We start from the raw sequence: 24,475 nt of genomic DNA, 5'->3' as shown, positions 1-24,475 counted from the left end.
GCAGGGCGCTCCATATCGCCTTCGGTTTCTTCGTGTCGTGCTCCAGATGACCGTGTCCCCCGGTGGAACCTCCCACGCGACCTTCGAGCTCCTCTCTCATTCTCTCTCTCTCTCTACCTCTCTTCTCGTTCTTCTTCTCCCGTGTCTCGCCTTCTCGTCTTGTCCGGCTCTCTCGATGTCTGCATAATGCTCGAACAGACGGCGAAGATCCATCGAGATAAAGACCGGGCAATTAATCCTACGAATTAATTAATCGGATCACGGCCACGATAGGTATCTTCGCGGTCGAACGAGGAAGTTCGGTCGGGCGTAGGCGACCCTAACCGAGCGATCCCACGTTCCGATAAGGGCGCTTCTCTCTCGTAGTTGCAACCCTATGGAACACAGGAAACCAGAACATTCCTCACGTCCCACCTTCGAAATAGGATTATCTTCGTCCATTCATCCCTTCGAGTGAGAGAACCGAAATTCTGTACGTGTCACGTGGTATGTGGACACGCCGTCCTGGATTTTTACACTATCAAGGATCTTTGACTCCCGTGGTTCCTTCGAGCTTTCGCTCGTTTAGCTATAAAGAACTTTCTTTCTTTTTCTGTCGAAGGTTTGTTTCAATAAGTGAAAGTTTAGGACGACGGTAACTAAATTGTACAGTTTTGTTTTTACAGGCTTTAGAATTTCTCAGGTACAAGTTTGATATATGAGCAGTTGTTTCGGTGTATTCGTTTGTAAGGAGACATAAAATTGCGTCAAAACGTTCAACGTTGAAAACTGTATATATTGTAGTATTTAGTCGAACCAAGTCCCTGCTTGGGTTCTGCCCTTTTAACTTTTTATTAATTCTCTAATTCCTTTACATACGATGTAAAGTTGATATTGCGTTTAATCGACAAATCATTATCTAGTTATCATTGTCAGTCAGATTTCGCTTCAACTTCTCCAATTCTTACCATAATAATCTGCATCGATCGAGAAGAGAAAGTCAATTTGCCAAATGAATAAAAAATGAATCCTATAAGAACTTCAGAACATCGCATTAACATTTTTCGGTGAAAATTAAGCTGAAATCGCAACTGGACACCCGTTATCGAGTACACAGTGGAGCGATGTACCCACCGTTCATAGATACGTGTCGGATAGGGCGGATATTCAATTATTCATATACCATTAGCTGGCGTGCATGTACCGGGTGTACCGTCCACGTAGAGATTCACGCTGGCCAACCTGTTTTGTAAGAACAGCCGCAATTTTCCTTGGGAACAACGTGTCATTATTTGAGGAGCACATATGGGAGATGGTAAGGGCAAAGCAAGAGAAAGATAGACGGTGCAATGACTGCACAATGCGATCGTTGATAACAGATATAGATAATGCGTTTTTTAGCGTCGACGATTGGTTTGTGTAATGAGTCATGCTTCCAATGACTGATTGGCAAGACCGTGTCAGAACCGATCTTTATTCTTGCTCGTTTTATGCAAAACGAACGCTTTGGATTGATGGTCGAGATCTAAGAAGATGAAATTCACAGATACATATGAAACATTAGACAATTAATACGCTCTTAGTTGAAAATTTTGAAGTTCCCTGAGTTGAGCTTTTCAAAGAAGATTATTAGAAATTTCGTAAAAATAAGAGACAATAACGACTATCTATAAAATAAAACAGTAGAACGGGCAGTCGAATCTCTCGATCGAGTATTTCACCAATCTTTTACAGAGGAATCTACGTCTACTTTTACAGAGGAATAGAATTCTCTCACAGTGCGATTATAATATACCAACGATGTATTAACATCTAATAAATTCAATTGAATTCCGATAAATTCCCATCCAACTGACTGCGATCCGGTGATAAATTCAGTCTTCAAAATTCACGTCCACCTCACGCTCTTAAAAACAACGCATGCTTCTCAATTACGGTGAGCAAAAAAACCTTTCCATAAAGGAAACCTTTGCGATCGATACAATTTTTCTTTACGTTCAGCAGGTCTCGATCGAGCGATTCCCCGATCGTTCGTCGAATTCCCATCGAATTCTTCGAAGCGTATGGTCGAAAAAGGAACAGCGTCGCCGTCCTGTCCGGCTAGAATCTGTCCGTCAGTCAAACACATGCCGGTCGGCCGTGACACGTTCGCGAACGCCGTGCAATTTAGCGTCGATATACACCGCGTAAGCGTCCCGTCACTCCACGCTTACACATACTCCATGTATACACATATAGTCGAGACCCTCGCGCGTTTCGCATGTCGGGGGATGATAATCCTCGTGGGGAACCGTTCCCTAATTTAGTCCCAACGACAACGTAACTGTTTAGATGCGAACCGCGTAACAATTGCAGGATATGCATATATTGTCGTTTTCGCCCGTGACATCCTACAATATGATACGTGCAATTATGTTACCACGATGCAGATATACAAATCATTGATGATTGCGGAGGAACCGGCAGCCCGGTGACGTCTTCCACGAATAAATAGAATGGGATATACCGTAGTACATTGTTATTTTTCAAAGCCAGATCTTTATATAGAATCGGATTTTCTGAAGATAGGGCTCAAGAGAATAGTTGGCTTCTTAATCAAATTTATCTTAATCAAAATTTAATTATATCGCTGGTTTCGCGAGTTTGGTGATAAGGAAATTTAGAAAAAAATTCCAAGCACATCTTTTCCAATATTTTGTAATTTGGCTTTGGCAGATAGTTTAATTAAAATTCTATTTCTGATGGGATTCCGATTTCGATAGTGCGTCGATTTGACGCGTTCAATGAAAAATGAAAACTGCTTCAATTATTTCACAGGATCTAGTATTGTGTTCGAGCGAACCGATCCCACTTCTTAATCGCGTCAGAACTCATTAGAATGGATTTAAAAGGCGCGCACGGGGGGAAGGAAGGGCGGTTTCATAATGGGCGGTAATTGAAAGTCGAGATTCCATGGAAAAGATTTCGAGTGCACGTGGCAATTATTCGAAGGACGTCTAACAATTAGTTATAACTCCGGCAGAGGCAACGTGCCCGCATTCGCAGATGGGGGCGATGTAAGAGAGACGCAACGTCTGATAATCATTCTCGCGTTCGCCGCATAAAAGGTCTTCGGTTCGTTTATTTGCTGAAGCCATGCTGGTTATGTAAAATCCAATCGCGGGACGAGCCTATCATTTCTCAAGATTCGCGGATTACTAAAACCGACTACACGTCCGAATTCTTTTCTTCCTGATCGCTTCAATTGATAATTAATTGCCTCGCGTTTCATATTAACATCGTAGTATGAATTTCTGAAAGTTTATTTAATTTCATTAGGAAGATCAATTTTTAAATATTCTATTATCATTTTTGAAATCTAGGAATTGAGATTCGCCTGAACCTTGAGAAATTGTTTCATTCGACATATGTGATATCGTCTTAAATTGCTTATTAGTCTATTAATCAATAGAGATGAATTTATTCGTTATCCATGTAAGTAACATTTTAGACTCGACAATCAGTGAGTCATTTTACTATCTAACGCATTTTTATATTTATATTAATTCTATCTTTAAAAGCGATTGATATAAACAACGATTAATCGCTACTAACAAGATCTGATGCTATATCGATTCAATTTTTAATCGATATTACAGATAATTTATAAATTCAACAGTCCCAGAAAACCTTACCATTATTTTAAAAAAAGCAGTCCTACATAAGGAACAAAGACTTCTTCTCCTGTAATCATTAATCTCATCAGCACTCTTCTTCAAATTGTCTCTTTATTGACGACAATCGCTTCGATCTTCTACCTCTGCTTCGTTTTTCTACGCGTGAAGGTCCCATGACAGAATTTTTCACGTTGAACCAGCTGAAATAATGAACGCGTTTCTGCGTATGCATCGGTTCAAGAGGGAATGAAATACGTCCCAGCACGTACGGAGTTCTTGCGTTCTTCCACAACCATCCCCTAACTATCTTGTTCTGCTCGTGGAATTTGACGATGCTTCTGTCGGTTCCATAGATGAAACAGCACCGTTTCTTCATCGATTGCTTTATTATTAACCTCTCTGGTCTCGAATCGGTTTACTTGCGCGTCGAATCGCGACCGATCGTACACCGGCGAACGTACTTAGCTATAATTGATTGGCAAGATCGCTTAATGACATCCGAGTATCTGGTAAATGAAGATCGGCTTGATAACTTGATTATTCGACACTTGAAAAGTCTCGTGGTACAAGAACTGAATCGGACGGTTCGATGCCGGATGATTGTTTATATCGGTTGCTTTCGATCGCAACGAAAGAGGTTCATCGATCGCTTCCGCGAATTTAATTTTATTAAAAAAGCAAATTCTTCAATTATTTAATTTCCTTATTATTCACCGTTTCTATTCCTTCGATAAAATAGTCACGAACGCGTTCCAAGTATACGAAGCGTTATCAATAATTACGGAACTTGTAGCTTTATACAGCTAAAGCATTGTGAACGAACCTGAAGCTCGAAGCTGTATCATGATTTATCCGAACTAACAAAGTAGGCAAGATTTTTCAATGAAATTCTGTCTTTGAAGAGAGGGAAGATTCGGAGTGGAGGTATAGAATGTATATTCAGCTGGAACGTTATCAATGGAATAAAATGGTGGGATTTGCGATAAGGAAACCGATTATAGGACGTATGGCGTAGTTGGAAGAGGAAATATAAGAAAGTAGAATTTATATCTTTAGTGTAGGGTATGTGGGTCTGTGATATTAACTTTGAGTCACAGAAACGATCGCATGATATTATTTATGTAAGTATTATTCGTATTATTATCAATACCACCTAATGACAAGATCCGTAATCACTTAGTTGTCAACCCAATAATAATGAAATACGAAATTAATTCTTTTATTGTAATATAAAATGAAAGTCGTTGCTATAAATAAATAGATTCGTCATTTTTTAATCAATTTATATTTAAGGAATCTACTCACTTTTCTGATAGACGTCAGTAGCTTCGAGTTCCTGTTGGATTCTTCCCATTCTCCTTCACATTCTTTGCTTTTTCACAAATCCAGCATCAACGCGAGGTTCTTATAATTTCCTTTTCCGATTTAACTGCAATAGAAGCTGTCGTTGCGCGCCAATAAAACGATCGTGGAGGTACGCGAATTACCGTGGACGCGTGTTTCCACCGTAAAGGGTTACGCCGACAGGGTGAGATACGTATCGCGGACCTGGAAAACGGCAACGGGGGTGGGCGAGAACGGAGGTATTGTAAGCTCAGCTGCTAATGAGACAACGCACCTCGCCACAGAACGGCCCTTTTCCGGAAACGCGTGAGCGTTCCTACAAAGCGAACAGGTTTTGCACGCCGGTTCTCCTAGGTTCGTTTCTAGTCCATAGCAGAAATATTGAGAAAAAGGAAAGAAAACTTTTTTACGCGAGTTCGTTTGGTATCTCGATGAAAGCGTCGATTATTTCATAGATCGGTCGATTAATTCCATAGTTGATTTGGAAATTGGAATTTTACGAGGTATCTAGGTACGCAAGTATTCGACAGTTCTCTCTTTTTGATAAGACGTATTTTGATCACGAAATCAAACTGCAACGATTTCGTTCTTTGGTAATGACTGCGTTGTAAATGATCAAGATGTGCTCCGATGTGAATTTTTAATATAATTATATATTTTATTATTTTCCAATGCAAGGAAGGGAAATTATAATTCAGACGGATATCGTACTTTTTATTTTATCATTATTCTCGTATAATTTAAGGTGATCAGAATATTTAATCAATAATTTAATTGACATTTTATAGAAGTTTATTCATGATTAAAATGCTGATATATATATATATATATATATATATATATATATATATATAAATATTATTTTTGGTTTTTTAAGGAAATTCGTTATTTTCCGCCATAAATTAGTTTAGTTAATTCAAATAATTGACGGTACTAACCCGACAATACTAATTTGTATGGCTTAAAACATTGATCCCATACCTTCTCGATAAACGGGCGTCCTTCGATTAATGCTGTCTAACTTATTTCGTCGTTAAATGGCTCGATGTTAGATTACGTATACTACATGTCTGAACCATAATGCGAGACTGATGGTCGGATGGGAGCGTACAGCGAGGCTCAAAAATGAGCGAACAGAAACTTTTACGCAACACCTTTTACTCTCTATAAAGTAATATTGTAACACAATTTTTCTATTTATCCCACAATCATGTATTTAATAATTTTAATGGTTTTCATCTAGAAGCTTCGGAAAGTACAGATCTTAGGACTTTTTCCCCTACCAGAAACAATTATATAAAATAAACAATACAATCTCGTGTAATAAAACAAATAAATCTGTTTGTGATACCCACCGTAGACAATTGTTTAATTCATAGGATTCAAGGCAGGATTCACATGTCCTTAATCCAACAAACACTACTAAGAGCTCTTCGTTAAATATACCTATAATATACCTTAACTTTTACAACCTTAATACAATTAACTTTTGTGCAATATAAAAAACCAAAATTTCTTCAAACATGTCTGGTAAATATCGCCATAAATGTGAGAAACGTTGGAGATCTCGAAGGCACGAATGGAAGAAGCTTCGACGCGTCCATCGACTTTTGTCGGTCGCTGTAGCGACCGGTTCGATATTATTTGCTGCGAGATTATTTTTGTAATTGCCGCGGTACACGGTGCTCGCGTTACCACACCGGCGTTGATGGATCTGCCCGTTGACTTGCGAAGCGATCCCACGGCTTCAGACAGATATAGGCGTGGAGCATTTAAATCAATTTGCGGACACGCACGAGTAGCCGCGACGTGTATTTCCAGCGTTCTATAAAGGCGCTTCCTATCATCGATTTCAACCGAGTCCTTGAAAACACAGGATTTTTTCACGATCATGAAACCAGACGATCAAGTAAAAAAGACCAAGAGCGACGAATGAGATTTTACCGATCGAATGACAAATAGTAATGGACTCAGGATTTTTTCATGATCGTTAGACTGCGAGTGTTTATGCAAATTGAGAGGGCTGCCGCAATAACGAGCAGCCCCACTTTCTAGTAATTTTAGTAAACCAACAAGAACCAGCTGAAACTCAATTAGAGTCAAATCGGTTTTTGAGACGAACTATAAATTCATAGTCGATATTCGTATCAATAAATAACATACTATCGAAACTATCATTTTATCAAATGTGATTGTCTTGAAAATTATTTACATCAAAAATATTGATTTCAACTTTCTCAGAAGATATTCGTATCTTTTACAAAATTTCATGGATTTGTCATTTGTTGCTAAAAGTCTTATCTATCTCCGAACAGGTTGTTTCTTTCATCGACAGAGGACGAGCAGAGAAGAACGACTTCGAAATTCTATCGATCAGTCGCTTTTTCATTTCCTTCTCTTTTTTTTCTTTGTCCTTCTCCTTCTTCTATCCGTCTTATGCACATATAGTTGACCGGATGTGTAGAGCTGCTCATCAAAGTTCACTTCTGACCTTACATGTGCGTCATCGAAGCAACCCTTTGTTCGAGAATATAATTAGCTCTACATACGAGCGTACGAAGCTCTTCCACCTACGGATTCGCTTGAAATCGAAGCGGACGATGGCATGGTCGAAGCGACATGTCGCGGCTTGTACTTTACTCGTTCTGGGAAAAAATTATGCTTCCGATTCCCTGCCACGTATTCGTAACATATACACGCGCGAAAAGCACGAATTTTTTTAACGTTACTGTCTTTCTTCTATCAAACCATGAGATCGTTTATCATCGAGAAATCACTAGAAAAATGATTCCTGTGGTTCCTTTTGAAAACATTCGACAAATAGTTGACGATACAAAGTAAAAAAGAATGAAAGTAAAAGATTCATTAAGTGTGTTTACTGTTTGCAATTGTATGAGTAAGTTACAAAGTATTGGTCGAGTAATGGAATAAACGAACCGTCAATTATTTTGATCATTGCCTTACATGGTAATTCCAGAAACTGGGACGGACTATAACTTTTCTTTGCCGAGCGAAGATTGAGAAAATTAGTCGAGGGGAACGTTGTACTATTTAACGAGTTCTATCTGTCTACGACTTTCTACAACTCGTGTCTGCGAGGTGTAACGGTAATCGATTGTTTTCGTCGCTCTACCACGAAATAATGGGAATATTAAAGTATGGTTATCTTCCAAGTTAACGATTCCTTTGGTAGTCTTTATTTGAAAAAATTCCAACGAACATACAAGACTCCATATAGTATTCAATATGTTGCAATTATGACAGTGATTCTATACGTTGGACAGTAAATAACTTTATATTATATTGGATTCTTTATTCGCTCGTTCAAATGCTTTATGCGGCAGAGATGGATCTCGATTAAATACCCATACATCAGAGTATTCCAAATGCGCGAGCTTGTGTATATCAAACTCAGGCCCACAGAAACACAAAGTACACCGACTTTACGTTCGCCGTGCAATCGGCATCGAAACGGTAACACCGGTGAAACCATAAAAATTGGTCGCGTGCAGGCAACAGCGTGGACTTATTCGGCGGCCACGAAATGCGAATCGGCGTGCAATGTACACAGAGAACGTGGAGGGAGAGGCTCGGGTCCTTATTACCGATTCGCCGAAATCCGGCGTTGATCATAAATCAAAGAGGAGAGCCGTTTCTCTCGGTGTGCGAGGCGTCCGCTAACAGAGATCATTAGCGCGCCACCTCGAACCGGCTCCAAACCCAATCAGGGTCATCCGCTCGTGCTGGCGGCCGTCGATGAGAGAACGGCTCGCGTCTTCGACCCGATAAAAAATCCATCGCGATGAATTACGTCCAGGACCAGGCCGGATCCTTGCACTGCCGGATCTTCCGTTTCCGAAATTTAAACGCCAGCGAACCACCTGATCGTCTTCGTTGAGATTCGAACGGTACAGGACGGCGACGACGACGATGACGACGACAACGATGGTTCCAAGTCGTGAAGCTACGTCGACGAAGCCGTATCGATCACATTAAGGGATGTTTTTACAATAATTCCCGACGCGCGCGCGCTGCCACACTGTTACGCGCACGTAAATGCTCGCCGTGCATCGACGTACACACGCGGATCGCTGCCAAGCTAGCTAGCCGCCATGTCTAATTATGTCGCATTGATTTTGTCATTAGCCACCCCTGCCGGCCGTTGTTGCCGGCGCGGCCTCGACGTCACAGCAAAAAGCATTTCCTATCGACGCTCGACGACGAAGCCAGACCGAGCGACTGGTTCTCCCGTCCCCCTTTTACAACCGAGCCCACGATGTCGCTTTGGTTTTCGAATCGCGGGTTCCGGATTGCGGGTATCCTCCAGAGGATGGTTAGGTGAAAGGTTCTGCTTCGTTACGGGGTGATTTCAAAGAGAATGTAGAAGTAGGTGAGTTTTTTTCTTTTGCTTTGCAGATGGTTAAGAAGAGATGGTATCGACAATGAAAGGCTTCACGTAGATAGAATAAATTTTTGGAAGAGATATTTCGTTCCCAGCGGTTCTTTGATGAAGCATATTTGAAAAAGTGTCTTGCGAATTTTTTGCTAGAATTACCGAACTCGGAACGATAGGTTTGAGATGTTTCGTTCTTGAAAATTACTGGAAACTTTTCAATGTTTTTGGTCGTATTAACATGGACTTTGGTTAGGAAAATATACAATTACAGGAGACAGTAACAAAGTTTTAATAATCTGTTTAATATCTTAGGTAAATTTTATATGTATTTTCTAGAAACCTCGTGTCGTGGTATTTTGTACAAAGATTGATAGCGACATGTTTTGAATGTTGGAAAAGTTTACGGAGCTTTTAAAAGTAACTGTTTTAGTTTGAAATTTAAATTAAAATGTAGATAAGTCACAAATGTTTTATAAATGAACGCTTGAAGGAAGTTCGCATAGTAAGATCGGCGACGACATGTCTGATTTATAACTTTGTGAAAATACACTCTCTGTTTGTTACCGTCGACTAAAATCTAGAAAACAAAAATGCACATCTTCTGTTAACAAAATACACAGATTCCCTTAATACCTCAGAGACATCATCGTCCAAACATTTCTGTTCATAGATAAGATTCCTCAAAGTACAGAAATAGATACATCCAGCTTAAATATAGAAAATAATTCCAGATATAATTGCTCGTATAGATTAAACCGCGATACCTTATCGTATCAGCCATCTACTTAGCTACTTACTCCGCTAACAATCGTCATAGTTTGGTCAATTCAATTTCACATTGCCGACGCCACATCAATCGAGCATTTTCCATCAGCATCCACGAACACGAAATTAGCATAGGTGTCTATTTTTACAATCTGGAACCTCGTCGGAGAGAAATCTGCCTAACCGGGGCTTATCTCGACACCGGTATTAATAAAACATCCAAAGAAACACGAAACGCGGCGTGCACGATAAAACCGACAGGCCGACTAATTCGAAATTACAATCGACCCACGCGACCTTATCGGGAGCATATCGACAGGAGGTGGCGTTTCGAGGATCGTGGCGGCTCTCCGTGTTGCTCTTTATCCCTCAGTTCCGCCTACGATCCGTGATCTCGCCGAGAGAAACGCGCATACAACTCGCGGGAATCTGCTTCTCTTATATTCAGGATCAGAACTTAATTGCGGGGGCGAGAGACGTTAACGGGGTTAATTGGTGGATTTGAGTCTGAACCGGATTGGTCGTGGGTTCGGTTTACTCGCTAGCGGACGACGAAAATTCGATGAAACGTAACAATTATGATGGAGGAGATCGAGTCATGCGAAGTCGGGCGCGGATGATAGAGTAAGATAGGGTTATTCGAGTCAAGGTAAGCAATTTGTTCTGTAATTCGTTAAATTTGGTTATATAGAATTTTTAAACAATTTACATTTGAAAACGGACTGTTCAATTTCGTATCTTGTGGAGTAATAAACGATCAAACCTATCGCGATCATCGCAACGATCATCCAACGTCTCATCGTGAAAAGGAAAATTTGTTCCATCAATGTGAATACCTTAGTTTTGATTACTATAACTCTGTGAGTTATTTCGTTTTTTATTTTGTTAGTTTTTATACAATATCTCCTGATCGACCTCTAGTTAACCCTACTATAGGATTATTCGAATGATTTTCTCCTTTTCGTGTCTTACTCTACTGAACCTAAAATACGTAACAGTTTCTCATTCCTTCGTTACACGATATCAAGGACCAATAGTCTCTGATAATATTACACAAGGTAGAAAGTTTACGGTTGAATTTTAAGACGTTGAAGCTTAGGTGACTCGAATAATCCTATCTTTCTTACACGTGCGTGCGCGTGCGTGTTACGGTCGAGTTTCTCACGGTGCATTGGAAGGAAATTATAAGGGAATGGGTTAAACTCTGGGTTACCCCGCGGGGGTAACAGAACAGCGAACCAGAAGATGAAGAGGAAGAACGAAGAAGAAGAAGACGAGAAAACGTAAAGGATAGAAAGGGAGGAGAGAGATCGAAGCGCGCATAGCTCGGAGGGGGCAAATCATACTTAATTGATATCACAAAGAGGCCCTGCTTGCGTTCACCACCTAACCCAACCTAACTTCATAATCGCCAGCTCGTCCGGCGGATTAAACGCCGCCCGAATCCATGTTGCACGTAAATTACGCGCGCCTCCTTCGTGCTCGCGCTCTGCCCTTCACTTATTACCGTTGTCTTCGAAAGCCTCTCGTAGTGGTTCTCTCCCATCGTTCTCCTCTTCGTCGTTCCACCCCCCGTTCCTTCGCGTTCATCCTCTCCCCTCCGCCATGTTTGCCCCTCTTCTCGATCGCCGGTCGTTTAGCGTTCGCCCGAGGAGGCATCTTGCTCTGCTACAACCGCGAATCGGCCATCGCGAATGCCACACCGCAGTTTCTTCTCTGTTCCTCTTTGGATGAAGCAATTGGAAAATCATTGATTAATCGACTAACGCTCGCGAGGCTTCGTTTTGCTTTCTTTTCTTTTTTTTTTTTTTTCTTCTCTTTCTCCATCGTCCTCGTCGTCGACCAATGTAGTCGGCCGCGAGAGTCTGTAAGATAGGGTTCAACAGATCGATTCGTGATCTCGCAGTCGAAGAGAGTCGGAAAATGACTTCAATGATGAGATTATTGGCTGCTGGATAGTTTTAGATGTTACGGGGATTCCGTTGCTGGATCGTAAACGTTTGATGGGTAACTTTCATGATAATTGGATGCTCGCTAGACTCGTAGCTGGTTAATCATTTCGACGCGCGTCCCAGTCACTGGCATTTCAGTTAGGGTATTTTTCTCGTAGTTGATACAATTGATCGTAGTGATTTCTTCGCGTTTCTCCATGCATTTCTTCGTTCTTTCATCGCGTGTGCTACTTTGGTGGTAGGTTCGAAAGTTTCGTTCAGGGACATTGACAGATTTTTCCAATGAAAAGTCTTGGTGTGCTATGTATGTGTGTATATATGTATACATATACGAATTTTATTTTCATCGTATCGTTTCAATTAGATTTATTTGTCTCATATTTATTTACGTTAAGATATTCTAACGTTAAACTCCATATTCGCCCTGGTTTCTAAATTTCCTAACAATACGTTCGTGTAGATTATTCCTCCAACTAACTACAATCATAAAAACACGATTAATGATTCTAACCGATCGAATATTCATATAGAACGCGCAGTCGTTTTTCTATTTATATTACCAGCAACATAAACTCAATCCAACCACGTCCATAATTTCCCTTATAACTCCGTATAATCAACATTCATCGCCCACCGTAACTACACACTCCACCTTTCGCTATCATAAAATAATCTGGATAAAATTATGGTCTCGTAATTATAAACGGCTTAACGTGTTTCAAAGATTCCACTAGGAAAATCGAGGAACGTCCATGTCGTCTATACGACGTCCGGAAATCGTGGTCGCTCCGTTAGAATAGTTCGCGACGTTAATTGGCAGTTCGTCGAGGGAACCAGAACGAAGTTTTATCGAGCAACGACGATCGTCTCGCGTGGATGCGTTCCGCGTTCGTGCAACGCGTCTCGTGTTGCTCGAGCTTGCGTTTCAAGCATTCGATAGGTCTTATCGGTGCGCTGGTACGCGCGTAGCAAACTGAAAGCGGCCGGTGTAATAACGACAATAATGAAAGGTGCACGAGGTTTGATCGAGAGTCGCCAAGTGTTGCGTTTAACGATCGATATCGTTAAACGGATTCCAAGCCGTATTTTGCTAGGATTTCTCAACGTTGCCTCTTAAATCTGCATAAATAACGAACGTTGCCGTAGGAAATGTGCTCTGGTTCGTAAGAATATTTAGAAGAGTGGGCGTGGAATAAACGCTTTATTCGATTCGTGGAATAGGTGTACACAGGCTCACGAAAGTATTTCAATGCTTGTAGACACGTTATTCTTAGGTATACGCGTTATACGAAACATTTTGAAATTTCATTCGCGCTATTATGAAACCCAATGATGGTTACATTGGTTAAATCTGAAACAAATCTGGAGATGTATATAGAAATTGCGAGATATTTGGAACAGCTGTATGTATACTTCGTAGAGATCGAAGAAGTGTTTCATCCATTACGTTGATAATCTTCGATATTCGACAAAACAATATTTGACACCTGTCCGTATCATGGAACTAAAACTCGATCGTCAAATTGGTGGAGTCAAACGTGTGAACATTTGACGAAGCTACAGCGAGTGGCTAGTAGAATATACTCGTGAATCATGGGAATATATTCCTGAAAAGGAAACGGTTTACACCCGGAAGCCTCGCTCTTGATAATAACGATAATGATAAGTATGACACTTAAGCATAAAAATCTCAAACTTCTGACGTCGAACGTAACATTCGACGGACGTTTCTACCTGTCTGTTTCCTAACCGCAATACCTTATAATCATAGCTTTTGTTCGCAACTTTTCTTAATTCGCGGCCTTTAATTCCAGACAGACGTTCCGCGTTAACGCACGCGCGCACCGCTCACGCTCCACCTTTTCTGTCCATTGAATTTCCGCGCGGAAGCTCGCAGAAGAAGCGAGAAGGGCCCCCGGTCTTCCCCTCTCGCGGTGGCACGCAAACTCGCCTGAGAAATAAGCAGGCACGATATTCAATAAATAACGAGACGCGTACGAGATAATTGGGTAGCCATAATTGCGCGCATCTTGCGTATTTCGTGCCTGGTCGAAACGCGCGACCGATCGTCATGTGGGCCCCGTAGGGTCCCTTCGATTCTTCCTACCTACCGTCGGACCGACACAAAAGGGACTTTCGCGTGATGAGACGCGCATATCGGTTCGGTTTCCGGTGAAACGGCGCGACAAACAAAAGCCCTGCTGCCTCGAATTCGCGGTCGTTCCCCGAATGTTTAACTCTCTCTCTCTCTCTCTCTCTCTCGCTCTTTCTCTCTCTCTTCCTTCCTTTCTCTCTCTCTCTCTTTCTTTCTTATACTTAGTCGGTTTTCAAGAGTTCGTGTTCTCTTCCCCTTCCGTCATTGAGTGCGAACTCATCAACCACCTGTGCTCATTCTCCACTTTCTCCCGAGCGACGATTATATTCCGCGTATTATTTGCTCGTTTCGCATTTTGGCGTCCACCGATTGTCTTTCCGCGTGAAGGGTCGTCCACGGAGCACGGAATCGACGCGATTCTTTCGTTTCACACGGATAGTGGAAACTTTCAGATGTGATTATAATTCTTCGGAGTAACTTACGTCGCGTCTCGTCAGTTTAGTTAACACATTGGCAAATTTAGATTGAAATATACTACGCCATAATATTTAACTTTTGCGAAATATTGTATCTTAAATATCAGATCGTATCGTAAATGTTATATTTGTATTGTTATTTGTATTTCTATATCGTATTTTTTAAAACTTTTCTCTTTGCACCTAAAATTATGAAATATCTTATTGGACAAGATAAAAATCCTTACGATACCAAGATTAATTCATCGTCCCATCAATTAGAACGTGATTATACGTTGGAAATATCTTAGATCTTTCACATGTTACTGGAACGTGGTTCGGAGATAGAGATCGGTGATTTTGTGCCTGTTGGAATCTCTGATGAAGTTGCCCGGGATGATAGTGGAACGTTGAAAGAATATTTTGAAAGGATACCACTTATACCTGGGAGCTTGGAAGTATGGTATCGCCAGTGAAATCCCATGGAAACCTCAAATAACGTAAAAGATATGAATCTACGTAACTGTTTCCGTATTTTAGCAGTGCGCTCCTGAGTAGATAGGATTATAGGAATAGTTCTCTTTGCATGAATTTTAAAAGCAGGTTTTATGTCTTTATTTCATAACCGTTTAAACGTACGTTTGACACGAAAATTGTTTCACGTATGTCACGTCGTATCTTTTACGATATTCGAAGCTCTTTGTTATAAAGAATTACAATCACACGCGAACAACAACGTGTCATATGCAGCTGTATATATCTTTCAACTCGTAATTTAAAAAATATTTCGTAGAGAAAACGTTTAACTAACTAAATGTTATATACATTTTTGCAAAATTGCAATTTAGCTTATTACGATCTACCTCGCGAAATATCGAATTTCTGTAAGTGTAAATTGTTTAATTTGAAAGAAACACGATTTTACCAACGAGTTGCGTCAACCGTTGTGATATCGTATCTGTTATTAGTCGGACGAAAATTACTCTGACTTTGCTACAAGTTCGAGCAACCTTCGTCGCTGGTCGATAGGTAGACCGTAATCAAATTCATCGATCGTATTAGTGGCAACAATATTTCGCGGAAGAGGCAGCTTGTTGTGTCGTTGAAGGAAAGGTGGAATCGATATATCGGCTTTGTTTAATGAATCCTCCTAGAAATACGTAGTCATCCACAGCGTTCGTCACGCCATCAAATTCATTCGACGCGTTTCCTCCCTTCCTCAGTGGTTTTCAAACGTCTTTTCTAAAACACGTTCCAATTTTTACGTGCTATTCAATTGTACGCGACATCGCTACGTAAAAATTCGTGTAAACGTACTTTCTTATCGAGAAACTTTTATTTCTACATTTTCTAGTTTCCAAACTTTTCAGATTTAAGGAGGTCTGTGAATTAATCAGTCGACGAAATTCTAAATACTCGAAACTACATTAAATTACACATTAAGCGTTCGTGAAAATAATTTACAAATTTCTTTGCGAATATTCGAGATTGACAGGCAATTTAAGGAGCTAATCTATTTGAATTGTCAAATTGAAACGAGTGTCATCGACGGATACTCAAATTAGTCAAACTTGGAATTATTAAGTATTCAAAATCACGCGTTTAATTTTTATATATGAAAATTCACAAACTTTTCTGTAAATATCCGACATTTCCTACTGTTCGTTTCAAAAAAAAGCTCGCTCGAAAACCGCTACGTTGCTCAAACGCCTACTCATCGAGACGATCATTCTCGCTAGAATTGAATGTGTTTCCAATCTGTTTCTCGTACGAAATTTCTCGCAAGCGGTTAAACAATTAACTTATTCCGCGTTCTGACCTGCGACTTGGCGAGAAATTCTGCGATATCGAGGCTTTATTAGCGCGAATCGGCGGAACAACCGTGCGGCATCGAGAATTCGCATGCTGGCGTAGCAGTTAAGATGTTATCGTATAATGAAAGACCATGGTCCGAGGAAAGAGCGAAGTTTTATATTGAGATCTAGCCCTGCTCGAGAAGCCAGTCTTGACGTCTTTCGATTTCTAACTTCGTCCAAAATGGATGATAAATTAACTAGAAATAGGTAACACGGGGCAGGTGATGTCAGATTGGCAGATGTTTTTGGTTACACAACAGTTCCGGCCCTAATCTAACCGGCAACGGTATTACGCTCGTTTCATTTTTTTACTTATACACGCCTACACTGCTGTACTAACGGTTACGGTTTCAACTTTCCGCGTATTTCTTCACATTTCACTGGATTTTCGTTAGATATCGTGCGAATTGTTTAGAAGCTAGACCGATCGAATTTATAAAATGAAAAGTAGAGAAGAGCGATGATATTTCTATTTATTCGAGTGATGGTATTTACGAATTGTTTGTAGGAATTCTTGTAAAAAATCATTTCAGATGTAGGATTCATTTTACGTGACTTTATTTGCGGACAAATAGTTTGTATAATCAAAGTTCACGTTCGGATAAGTGGATTCAATCGACACTAGTTTATTCAATTAGACATTTAGTACAGTTTTGTTGAAGTGAATTTTGTTGTTGCAGTAAAGCACTAAATATGTAGCTGGTTAATGAGATTGGAAAATTTATAAGAAGTAAAGTCGATCTCTAAAAACCACTGTCATATCTCATGCGTCGATCCTCTCTAATTGCGCGATGCATTACGAAAAGGAAATAATCACTGTGAATAATATTCACAAATTAGTCACACGTTTTGTTCGAACGGACTTTTCCAACTCTGTCATAATTCGAACATTAATAGAAATTATAACGTCGTGTAAATGTGTCATTAAATAAGAATATAACTCATACGCAAGAGTAGCTACGTTATCTTTACGAAATATTTGTAACCCTCGCTGTTACCATGTTAGCCGTTCGGAATGCAACTTTTTAACAGCAAGATCCAACTCGCTGATCAAGCGAGCATTAACGTACTATCTGCTTGTTACACGTTGTACAAACGTGGCATAACGTGGTCACGCAACGACCGTGATATCTGTTTCAACCGTCTGAGAAACGACACGTCAACCTTCATGTAAAAATCTTTATCTTTTCCAATTCAAACTCCGCTCTTATCTATTGTACACGTTCCAAAGAAAACCAATTCCCAGGACGAGCAAAAATACCACGCTATAACTTCCTAAATTATGAACAAAACGAGGAACAAACGAGTCGAGACCAATTGATAGATAGCATAGTAGAATAAGATTAAGTCATGTTCACAGAAACGCACGTTACTCCGCGATAAATAGCGTACACCCCGCAGCGTGCTCGAATCACTTTCCACGTAAACACGTAAATTGAGCATCAATCCGAAATAATTGATCGCGAGAGAGTACGAGTGGAGAGGGGGAATTAGCAATTGGCGGTGTTTCGGCGCGGAAAAACTCGACAAACGGTGCTGACCACCGCGATTTGCCTGGCGATCGATCGACGATAATCCGAGGAAATGATCGCCTGCCGCGGCTCACGCATTAGAAAACTGGTACCTAGCCTATGGTCACTGGATTATGGAGTTTGCACCGCGGAATTATAACTGCGCTGATAGCATAGGAAAACGTGGAACAAGGCTGAGAGTAACGAGAAAAGAGAGACGAGGATAGAAAGAACGTATAATGCATCTATGTATCACGATGTCCAGCGGCGTGTCTGGAACGAACGAGAGAGGAGAAGGTAGTTGCTACGGGACGAAGAGGGGAAAAGAATTTCTCTAGGTAGCCTCCGCGAGGATCGGAGAGATTCCTGATTCAGTCACGCCGCGATACACCCCCACACGCGCGGCCGCATAAATCCGCGTACACTACGCCCCTCTCCCCTTTAATCCGTTAGATTCTGCGAATACTCGCGGCCGTCTTTTGAACCGCGATCACCGAGACCGCGTAATTGGGATTGGATGATTAGACGCATGCTCGTTGCCTCGAGCAATCCACGCGTGTAATCTCGAATTCACGTAGACACTGCGGCATAGTGATACTTCCGAAGGCGATATCTCACGGTGATCCTCGCCATCGCGAGATCTACGTGTCCTCGAAACTCGAATGGCAGAATAGAACAGTAGAAGCTTTTATAAATACATACGTGACTTTATGGATTTATGCGTGTTTCCGTTTGTTTGCCATGACGGCGAGATCGTCCCTTTATTGCTAGAAATAGGGGAGAATCTAGGACAGGCTAGAAAAGGAGCGTTTTTAATCGTACAACAGTGACCATTCATGGATAGTTGATTTCTTTCCGTTATGTTTCTGGTTGTACGGCTGTACGAGAGTTAAAGAGGGACGTCGATATTCAATCGATAGATAAGCTTGGTCGACGCTTAGTTGTAAATACAGCTGGGTCCACGACGAGGGTTCAGGTAATCCGAACATAGGACGCCTTGTGTCGCCATGGCGAGTCTCCTTCCGCTTTGTGTACCCGGCATCGCAGCCTTGATCCTCTGTACACGCAGCTTGCCGACGTTTTCTACGTATTTCGCTATCTTTCCACTGTCCTTTAGACCGCCTCTGTTTGCCCGGATTAACCGACTAGACCATCTAGTAATGTTCCTCCGCGAAATCATTCTTCGTTGGGACTGCGAGCTAGATTCTTGTACATCCGGTCAGGACCAAACACCTGGTATCAATTTAGAATTACGAAAATAAAACATGCTAAATCTATACTTTAATAATATTCTAATATAATATTACTTTTACAGGTATAATGTAAGAAGTTATTTGTCTATATCATAGAAAACTTAATAACGGATTAAATTCGACGATATCTTACTAAACATAAAATTCTATTCTTTGTTACAGGTACGACCTGGGGTTGTGTCGGGGTAGCTAGCAAAGAATTATCTGTCGGCGGTGGAGAACAAATTTGGACGGGTAGAGAGAAGACGAAAGGAATCAAAAGTACGACATACGGTAGGAGAAGAAGAAGAAGAGGAAGTTGAGAGAGTGTAGGCGCAGGCGCCGTAGGTGATGTGAGGCTGGCGCCCGCCTCACGTTTGGGGTGATGCCCTCCAGTGAGCCTCATCCCCCCCAATACCACCTTCAGCACCATAACATTCCTCCCTCGCATCTGCAACAACACACGTCGACCGCGATCGGGCAACATCAGCTCTACCAGCAGCTGGTGGCGGCCCATCAACAGCAGCAACAGCACCAGCATCAGCAGCATCAGCAGAGACAGCAGCAACACGGCGCGCCTTTCCAAAATTCCACGTACACGCAGCAAAAGCAGGAGATGAGCCCGGAGGAGGAGGGGGGTCGAGGGGGCGGGTCCCCCCCGGCAGCAGGGGCTGCGTTACATCAGCCCCACCACCCCCGAACAGCCAGTCCACCCTCGGGCACAGAACCCTGCACCCGCGATGCCATACCGACGCCTACACCGGTCGCGGATACTACGACAGCCACCACAACGACAACTATGACCATGCAGTCGCAGGGCCAACAACAGCAACAGCAAGAACAACAAGGTCCAAGCCCTAGTCCGAGTCCAACGGGAGGTGATGTGGAGAAGTTCGACGGGAAGATCGTCTACAATCCGGACGGTTCAGCATACATTATAGAAGGAGAAAGTGAACTCAGCGAGGATGACTCGTTACCTGACGGTTGCATCGTAGATGGGCGCGGAGTCACTGTTCCTCATTCGTTGGTATTTCCCCAAATCGCGAGCGCGTACTACGTTTCGAGACTGTACGCGCATCAGGCGTATCAGCAGCAACAGCAGCAGCAACAACAACGTTCGGTGGCGCAGCAGCACAATCCCGATCTTCCTGTGATGCACAGCTATCGGGTGATAAGTTACAGAAGCGCGGAGGGTAGCAAACAACCACCTGCTCCTCCTGCGGCACCACCACCTCCAGCAGCCTCGGTCCCCGTCAAACCAATTCTAATGTGTTTCATATGCAAGCTTAGTTTCGGTTACGCGAAGAGTTTCGTGGCACACGCTCAGGGCGAGCACCAGCTTACCTTGATGGAAGATGAGCGACAGGTACTCTCCCATTCGACCGCGTCGGCGATCATTCAAGCCGTGGGCAGAGGCAAGCAACCGTTGGTCAGCTTTCTCGAACCAGTGACGAGTTCCACTTGTCCGCAACCATCGCCCGCGCAGATGCAGAACCAACAACAGCAGCAACGTACCGAGTCCACCGATCACGAAACACCAACCACGACCAGTACGCCTGCCAGCACTCCCGGAGTACCGAGCAGTCCCCAGCAACAACAGCAACAGCAACCACAGAGGCCGTCACCTAGCACACCCACCACTCCCACTTCCCATTCGAATCATCCTCTCGCGTACAATCATCAACAAACGCAGCAGCATCAGTGGACCGGCGCCCAGGTGAGCGCCGCTTCCTGGGCCAAAGCACCTGACGCTTCCGGCATACACTACACGTCACCACCGCCACCTGCTTCGTCGACGAAGGGCTCGCCATCATCATACGCCGCTCTGACCCAGCAACCACCGAATTTCCTCACAGGCACGACCATCGGTGTCTGTCCCGAGCACATGCAAGGAAGACCGAGCGGAGTGGAGTGCCCCAAATGCGAACTGATTCTAGCCAGCAGTAGATTGGCGGGTCCAGGCGGACCCCTGGCTGGAATTCACAGTAGAAACTCGTGCAAAACGCTCAAGTGTCCGAAATGCAATTGGCACTACAAGTACCAAGAAACTTTGGAAATCCACATGAAGGAGAAACATCCCGAAAGTGAAACCTCTTGCATCTACTGCATCGCCGGACAGCCACACCCTAGGTTAGCACGTGGCGAGACTTATACTTGCGGTTACAAGCCCTACAGATGCGAAGTGTGCAACTATTCTACCACGACCAAGGGCAATCTCAGTATTCACATGCAGAGCGACAAACATTTGAATAACATGCAGGAGCTGCAGCAGGGCGGCGGCGGTGGCTCGACAGCGAACAATCCATCGTCCTCGCAGGATTCACAAATGGCAACCAGAAGTCCTCATCACCAACAGAACCACAGTTCGCATGTCGCTGGTCAGATCGGGAACCAAGGGAAACCGAAGCCAACATTTCGCTGTGACGTCTGTAACTACGAAACGAATGTCGCCCGGAACCTAAGGATACACATGACTAGCGAGAAGCATACGCACAATATGCTGGTCCTGCAGCAGAACGTGAAGCACATGCAGACACTGACCGCGCTTCAGTCTCACCATCAACAGGCACAACATCACCATCAACAAGCGCAACAGCAACATCAACAGCAACTCGAGCAGTTACTTCATTTGGGTGGCCTGGATAAGCCTCAGCACGCGGAGGCGGCTCTCGCGGACATGGCTTACAATCAGGCTTTGCTGATCCAGATGATGACGGGTGGTCAATTGCCACCGCAGCTTCCACCAGAAATTATGGGTGGCATGGCGAGTATGGGAACCATGGGCAACCTCGGTGGTGACGTTGGTTTGTCACCAGACAGCATGGATCCACCACCCGAACCGGCTGATCCTGATCCTTCTCATCTGTATCATTGCTGCGTGTGCAACAATTTCGCCACCGATTCCTTGGAAGCTCTTGGCCACCATTTAGCTATGGACAGAACGAGGACACGAGAGGGAGAAATTCTCGCGCTCGTAGCTGGTCACTTCGTTTGCAAACTTTGTTCCTACAAAACCAACCTTAAAGCCAATTTCCAATTGCACTGCAAGACAGACAAGCATCTCCAACGTTTGCAGCATGTAAACCATGTGAAAGAGGGCGGGCTTCGAAACGAATGGAAGTTGAAGTACCTGGCCTCGCCCACGAGCGCCGCGCAATTACGTTGTCACGCGTGCGACTATTACACGAACAGCGCTCACAAATTGGCCCTGCATGCCGCGTCACCCAGGCACGAGGCTGCAGCCCTACTTCTTCGTCACCTGCTCGAGGCCAGTGCCAACGTACCATCCCAAGCGAAGTTGTACCATTGCGCTTTGTGTGGCTTCAGTGCGAGACACAGATTGCCTCTGTTGCAACATGTTCGATCACTCAGACATCTTCAAATGGAGCAGTTGCATCAACTTCACAGACGAAGCGGTATTCAAGGGAACGAGACACCGCACACTGATATCGGCGATGTTTTCCAAGTTATGAGCGACCCGGATGCTCCACCTGCGCAACAACCCAGTCCCACCATGCCAACCACACCGAACGCTACCAGTGCCAACAATGGTGAGTGCAAAGACTTTTTATAGATAAGGTAGAATTACATAGTAAAAAGCATTGTCCTAGACAGCGAATTTTTATGCATCTATGGAAAATTGAAATAGGGAAGAATATTTGAAGCATTCAGAGATAAAGTATTCATTATAATATTTATTAGATGAAATAAATTTCGATTCATGTTTCATTTCTTTAGTTACATTGGTAAAAGTGTAAAATTGCATAAACATTCGCGGTCTTGCTATTATATAGTTTCTTCCTGTCTTTATTTAACTATGTACATGCTTTGATTTGTATCGGGGTACCGCTGAAATGACATGAAGTATTCGATGTTACATTTGTTAAGAAAAAGAATGTGTGTTTCTTAATTTATAACGAAAGAAATCGTAGTATGAAACCTGATAGATTTAGAAACGCAGTTTTTAAAGATTTGTCGTTAAAACAGTGTGAAGTATTTAAAATTATATTTGTCGAGAAAAGAATATTGTCAGCGTTAAATCCATAAGAGAAGGGACATGGTCAGTCACACAAAATCTTACAGGGTTTTAGACCTTTGTAGCGGTTTAGATTCTTAAGATCGATCGATATAAATTATTTTACGGAGAAGACGGAATCATCGTATTACTCAATCATAATATTATAGAAGAATAATAATAATTGAGAATAATTATTTTACGATATCATTAAATTATTTCCTGATATAAAATCAATTTAGATATACAGTACTCAATGTATCTTTTCCTGCGTCATAATTATTTTCACCGAATACATTTACCTTCACTTATCCTTAAATGCTACATGAAACATAACGTTTGTTCTGAAATGTTTTCATCGTAGCACGATTTAAATACGATCAACTTATTAAGAAAGGAAATGCTACAAGAAAACAGTAATTGATTACAAAGGCATTCGATTTAAATACGATTAAAATCTGACTAACTAACTAAAAGCAGGATGTTTACAAGGACGTTGAATCATATTTTTTATGCGAAAGAACGCATGAAAATAGAACTCACACCTGTTAAATCGTTTTTAAACGAATAAACTTACAGAAGATTAGCATGTCGCTCGTGAAGATCGCCTCTTTTAATGAATTCAATATTTTCATCGATTATCGCGCAATTAACATGCAATTGCGGTAATTCTGCATGGCATATGGCGATGCCGTGTGCTTCGACACGCACAATGTCGAGTGTTATTATATCGACGACCTATACTTATATAAATGTACGAGAAGGTATACCGCAACGTGCTATTCGAACTATTACTACTCCAGAACTTCCAGAGTTCCTCCCATTTTGTCGCTGTTATCACAGTATTACAACTCTGACAAATGTTCCATTATCTTCGAGAAATAGACTATTCCCCTATAGATCTACGATACTTTGATCATTTTTTCGTTGGGAAAACACGATATCGATTTATTCTTTAGCCCTTAATTTTCTAGATTCTGCCGTTTCTTATTATTATTCTAAAGCTTGATTGCTTTCTCTAAGCTCTTTCATACGGCAGTAAAATTTCATATGCAATTTTTAGCGGACAAGATCAGTTTTCCCTGGTAGAAAGCGCTTTAATTATTTTCAGAACAAATACACTGTCGGCCATAAATATTAGGTCATCTACTTGTTACGTTCATTTGGAACCTCTAACACAAAATATTTTACTTCGTCCAATCATACGATGTAATGATAA

The 24,475-nt window shown here is 42.1% G+C and overlaps 1 protein-coding gene across 9 annotated transcripts in view; it reads left to right on the top strand.

Annotated features, from left to right (window-relative positions):
* The window catches only part of zfh2 (Zn finger homeodomain 2), a 411,031-nt gene that overhangs the window by 252,781 nt on the left and 133,775 nt on the right, over positions 1 to 24,475 (top strand). For 8 of the 9 annotated variants that reach the window (XM_069132601.1, XM_069132602.1, XM_069132606.1 and 5 more), the window contains one exon: positions 19,425 to 22,792. In XM_069132601.1, coding sequence (XP_068988702.1) covers positions 19,627 to 22,792 — 3,166 coding nt within the window. In that variant the 5' untranslated portion in view covers positions 19,425 to 19,626. Of the gene's footprint in view, positions 1 to 9,125; positions 9,370 to 19,424; positions 22,793 to 24,475 lie in introns of all 9 variants that reach the window. The other variant, XM_069132603.1, reaches the window with a different exon arrangement.

Source organism: Bombus flavifrons, chromosome 3 (genome assembly GCF_040668555.2).
Source record: "Bombus flavifrons isolate JBK064 chromosome 3, iyBomFlav1_principal, whole genome shotgun sequence".
In the NCBI taxonomy this organism is placed as follows: Eukaryota; Metazoa; Arthropoda; class Insecta; order Hymenoptera; family Apidae; genus Bombus; species Bombus flavifrons.
This window is presented reverse-complemented; position numbering and strand designations above follow the sequence as displayed.